The sequence below is a fragment of the Octopus bimaculoides genome, chromosome 29 (assembly GCF_001194135.2).
Source record: "Octopus bimaculoides isolate UCB-OBI-ISO-001 chromosome 29, ASM119413v2, whole genome shotgun sequence".
Classification (NCBI taxonomy): domain Eukaryota; kingdom Metazoa; phylum Mollusca; class Cephalopoda; order Octopoda; family Octopodidae; genus Octopus; species Octopus bimaculoides.
Genome location: NC_069009.1, coordinates 1,754,915 through 1,760,433, shown reverse-complemented (window position 1 = coordinate 1,760,433; position 5,519 = coordinate 1,754,915). Strand labels below are relative to the sequence as shown.

Genomic DNA, 5,519 nt, shown 5'->3' with positions numbered 1-5,519 from the left:
CAACATCACCAGCACTGCCACCACCACCACCACCAACAACAACAACAACATCACCACTACCACCACCACCACCACCACCACCACCACCATAACCATCACAATGACCACTAACTGAAGCCTTGTGAGTGGATTTGGTAGATGGAAACTAAAAGAAGCCTGTCATGTATCATTATCATCACCATGATTTAACGCCCATTGTCCATGCTGGCATGGGTTGGACGGTTTAACATATATACATATACACATACCAAAGAAAAAAAAAACCATTATTTACATTATTTACATTTGACGGATATTTGTCCTCATCTTGTTTGTTGCTAACACAACGTTTCGGCTGATATACCCTCCAGCCTTCGTCAGGTGTCTTGGGGAAATTTCAAACCTGGGTTCTCATTCCTAACGATGTTACTATTATTATATTATTATTATTATTACTATTATTAATCAGGTCGCTGCCGTGGGCATATGGCGTAGTGGTTAAGAGCGCGGGCTACTAACCCCAAGATTCCGAGTTCGATTCACGGCAGCGACCTGATTAATAATAGTAATAATAATAATAATATAATAATAGTAACATCGTTAGGAATGAGAACCCAGGTTCGAAATTTCCCCAAGACACCTGACGAAGGCTGGAGGGTATATCAGCCGAAACGTTGTGTTAACAACAAACAAGATGAGGGCAAACATCCATCAAATGTAAATAATGTAAATAATGTAAATAATTCCTCATCTCTTAAATATAGAACTGGAAAAAAAAAAAAAAAGAAAAAAGATAGAAGATAAAAACCGTTGCAGTGAAAATAAATGGTACTTACTGACTTCTGGAGTGTTATGCTTGGGTAGAAGTCTTTGCCGTCGGTTGTGGTGACATGGAGGTGAAGCTGTCCTGCCTGAAACAGGTGGGAAACAGAGGAGGGGAAGTGTTTAGTGATACAATAACAACAACAACAACATCGGAAAACAACGCCAACCGTCTTTGCAATTGAACTGGTAACCTCACTAAGCTTACATGGTGAGGAGGGTGATGTATTGGACATCATCATCATCATCGTTTAAAGTCCGTTTTCCATGCTGGTATGGGTTGGACGGTTTGACTGGGGACTGGCGAGCCATGAGGCTGCACCAGGCTCCAATCTGATCTGGCAGAGTTTCTACAGCTGGATGCCCTTCCCCATGCCCACCACTCCAAGAGTGTAGCAGGTGCTTTTTACGTGCTACCGGAACACAGGAGCCAGTCAGGTGGCACTGGCATCGGCCATGTTTGGAATGTCCTTTTTATGTGCTACTGGCGCACGTGAGCCAGTCAGGTGGCACTGGCATCGGCCATGTTTGGAATGTCCTTTTTACGTGCTACCGGCACGGGAGCCAGTCAGGTGGCGCTGGTATGGCTGTGTGGTAAGAAGCTAGCTTACCAACTGCATGGTTCCAGGTTCAGTCTCACCGAGTGGCACCTTCAGCAAATGCCTTCTACTATAGCCTTGGGCTGACCAAAACCTCGTGAGTGGATTTGGTAAACGGAAAATGAAAGAAGCCCTCATATATGTGTATATGTATATCTATGTATGTCTTTATGTCTGTGTTTGTCCCTTCTACCACTTAACTGGTGTTGGTGTGTTTACATCCCAGTAACTTAGCAGTTTGGCAGAAAAGAAAAAAGAGACCAATAAAGTTCCAGGCTTAAAAAAAAATACGTGGGTGAATTGTTTCGACTAAAATTCTTCAACTGAAACGAATTAGAGGAAATAAGATTCTCATGAGCATAAGTCCCCTACCTTGAGCATCTGTAGGTCTTGCACAGTAAAATCTTCACCCAACATGTATTTCATAACAAGTTCCGAATGGCTGCTGTTGGCCTCAACTGGTAGCTGAATGAGGGGCAGCTGGTGTGTTGTTGAATTGTCTGTCTCGTTGCAGACTGACATGTATTCAACGACCCTAGGGAAGCAAAAACGAAAATATTAGAAAAATATGTCAGAAGTAGGATGTATAGAAATTTAAACAATTTGGCACACACACACACCATCATCATCAACATTTAATGTCCATTTTCCATGCTGGCATGGGTTAGATGGCTTGACAGAAGCTGGCAAGGCTAGTGGTAACATCAGCTTCCATAGTCTGTTTTGGCATGGTTTCTACAGCTGGATGCCCTTCCTAAAGGCGGCGAGCTGGCAGAAATGTTAGCACGCCGGATAAAATGCTTAGCGGTATTTTGTCCGACACTACGTTCTGAGTTCAAATTCCGTCGAGGTTGACTTTGCCTTTCATCCTTTCGGGGTCGATAAATCAAGTACCAGTTGCGTAGTCATGGCAGATACCAGTGTCACACAAATGTTGGAGTTAGGAAATCAATATTCGAAGCTTTCAAAAGGATATATATTTTTTTATATCACATACTTTTTGCCTTAATGTAGAAAAAATTATATTATCTATATAAAAAAATGATACCATAATATATACAAGCACTCAATATAAATTCAGCATATCATATTCCTATTGAATATTTCTAATTAATGAATTTATATATATATATATATATATATATATATATATAAATATACACAATGGGCTTCTTTCAGTTTCTGTTTGCCAAATCCACTCACAAGGCTTTGGTCAGCTCAAGGTTATAGTAGACGAGACTTACCCAAGGTGCCACACACCGGAACTGAACCTGGAACCGCGTGATTGGGAAGCAAGCTTCTTACCAACAAGCCATGCCTACGCCTATCCACACAGTCCTGGGGTCAATTCATTTGACAAAAAAAATTCTTCAAGGTAGTGCCCCAGCATGGTCGCAGTCTAACAACTGAAACAAGTAAAAGAGCAATGATAAGAAGCAAAAGTGAAGCCTCACCCTTTTTCAAAAAGCTGGGTCCGAAATGTTAACTGCTGCCACGTAACTTCATGGACAATGGTTACAGGATCTAATCCTGGTAGATTCACCTGTAAAAGAAGAAAGAAAAAAAAAAATCACATTACCATGTTTTGACTGAATGTTGTTGTTGTTTGACTGAAAGTGAGTCCTGATCAGACAGACCCATGATGAAAAATGTTCTAGCTGTGACCATCCCGTCTTTTATTCAGGCATAGTGTATCTAGGACTACATTATCTAATGTACAGTATAGTAGTTGGTATTAGTGGCTGTTCGGCAAAAGAGATCGATAGAGTAAAAGAGAGTTACTCTTTTACTTGTTTCAGTCATTTGACTGCGGCCATACTGGAGCACTGCCTTTAGTCGAGCAAATCGACCCCAGGACTTATTCTTTGGAAGCCTAGTACTTATTCTATCGGGTCTCTTTTTGCCGAACTGCTAAATTATGGGGACGTAAACACACCAGCATCGGTTGTCAAGCGAAGTTGGGGGGACAAACACAGGCACACACAGGCTTTGGTCGGCCCGAGGCTATAGTAGAAGACACTTTGCCCAAGGTGCCACGCAGTGGGACTGAACCCTGAACCATGTGGTTAGTAAGTAAGCTACTTACCACACAGCCACTCCTGGGCTTCTTTCAGTTTCCGTCTACCAAATCCACTCACAAGGCTTTGGTCGGCCCGAGGCTATAGTAGAAGACACTTGCCCAAGGTGCCACACAGTGGGACTGAACCCTGAACCATGTGGTTAGTAAGCAAGCTACTTACCACACAGCCACTCCTGCGCCTCAAAAAGTAAGTCTATCAGATGCAAGATTCGAATTCAGACTTGGAAGGAGACCTTATTAAATACCACAAGGTATTTTATCTTGCTCCCAAATTGATTGCCTTACCTTATATATCTCCCTTGGAGTAAAGGGCCATTTGCCATACAGGTTATCAGCATAATTTTCACAGTAAGACAGATTCTTGATGCCAGGTTCAGTGGCTCTAAAATAGTGAAAGGAGACAGAAAAACGGATTAGTTTAGAAGTATGTGACCCCAAACTACAGACCCATACAAAGCAGCTTAAATGTGATCAATAAATTTTGGAATTCTTGTTTAATCCTTTAGCATTCAGAATACTCTATCAAATCTAATGCTTAGACTTCAAAGATGTGATTTTTTATTTGGGGGTTAAATGGGAGAGGCCAGATATGGCCAGTTTCAGTATAAAACAGATGGAATACTTGGGCCACATATGGCCAGTTTAACCTTTTAGCATTCAGGTTACTCGGTCTGGCACTTGTGCCGGTGGCACGTGAAAAGTCATTCGAGCGAGATCGTTGCCAGTGCCCCTGGACTGGCTCTTGTGCGGGTGGCACGTAAAATACACCATTTCAAGTGTGGCTGTTGCCAGTACCGCCTGACTGGTCTTCATGCTGGTGGCACGTAAAAAGCACCCACTACACTCTCTGAGTGGTTGGCGTTAGGGAGGGCATCCAGCTGTAGAAACTCTGCCAAATCAGATTGGAGCCTGGTGCAGCCATCCGGTTTCACCAGTCCTCAGTCAAATCGTCCAACCCATGCTAGCATGGAAAGCGGACGTTAAACGATGATGATGATGATTAATGATTATGATGACGATGATGGTGATGACGATGATGATGATGACGATGATGGTGATGACGATGATGATGCTGATGTGTGACTCTCTCTGTCTCTTTCACACACATATATAAACACTCATATACATAGATATATTCTAAAAACAAGGTGAAACATAAATAAGTGTCCACTCACTTGATTTTCACGTTGGCCATGCTGCAGTAGGCTGTACAGAGGTAATCGTCAAGGCGACAGGTATCACCTGGAAAAATATCGATGTGAAATAAATGAGAAGGCAGGTAAAAACAGAAGACAACTCTTTTACTCTTTTACTTGTTTCAGTCATTTGACTGTGGCCATGCTGGAGCACCGCCTTTAGTCGAGTAAATCGACCCCAGGACTTATTCTTTGTAAGCCTAGTACTTATTCTATCGGTCTCTTTTTGCCGAACTGCTAAGTTATGGGGACGTAAACACACCAGCATCGGTTGTCAAGCGATGGTGGGGAGACAAACAGACACACAAACACACACATATATATATATACACACATATATACGACGGGCTTCTTTGAGTTTCCGTCTACCAAATCCACTCACAAGGCTTTGGTCGGCCCGAGGCTATAGTAGAAGACACTTGCCCAAGGAGCCACGCAGTGGGAATGAACCCAGAACCATGTGGTTGGTAAGCAAGCTACTTACCACACAGCCACTCCTGCGTGGAGCTTTTATGAGAAGACTTACTGCAGGTGTGGCTGGCTGTGCAGTAAGATGTTTGCTTTCAACCCACATAGTTCCCAGTTCAATCCTATTGTATGGCACCTTGTGTTGGAGAAGGTAACTCTAACTATACGAGAATTAATAATGGAATAATATCCGTGAAGCAATTTGTAAGAACTTTCCAAAAAATTCTAGATACGGTGGTGGTGACGAGGATGATGATGATGAAGGTGGTGGTGGTGGTGGTGACGATGATGTGTTCAGATTAGAAAATTTACGGTAGGGTTAGCTGTGTGGTAAGAAGTTTGCTTCCAAATCACATGGTTCCAGGTTCAGTTCCA

At 42.6% G+C, this 5,519-nt stretch overlaps 1 protein-coding gene across 1 annotated transcript in view; it reads right to left on the bottom strand.

Annotated features, from left to right (window-relative positions):
* Positions 1 to 5,519, bottom strand: part of LOC106869542 (uncharacterized) — a 26,100-nt gene that overhangs the window by 15,262 nt on the left and 5,319 nt on the right. Inside the window, exons 5-9 of the mRNA XM_052977825.1 lie at positions 4,656 to 4,722; positions 3,766 to 3,862; positions 2,855 to 2,943; positions 1,773 to 1,935; positions 816 to 890 (exon numbers count right to left, since the gene is read on the bottom strand). Coding sequence (XP_052833785.1) covers positions 816 to 890; positions 1,773 to 1,935; positions 2,855 to 2,943; positions 3,766 to 3,862; positions 4,656 to 4,722 — 491 coding nt within the window. The remainder of the gene's footprint in view (positions 1 to 815; positions 891 to 1,772; positions 1,936 to 2,854; positions 2,944 to 3,765; positions 3,863 to 4,655; positions 4,723 to 5,519) is intronic.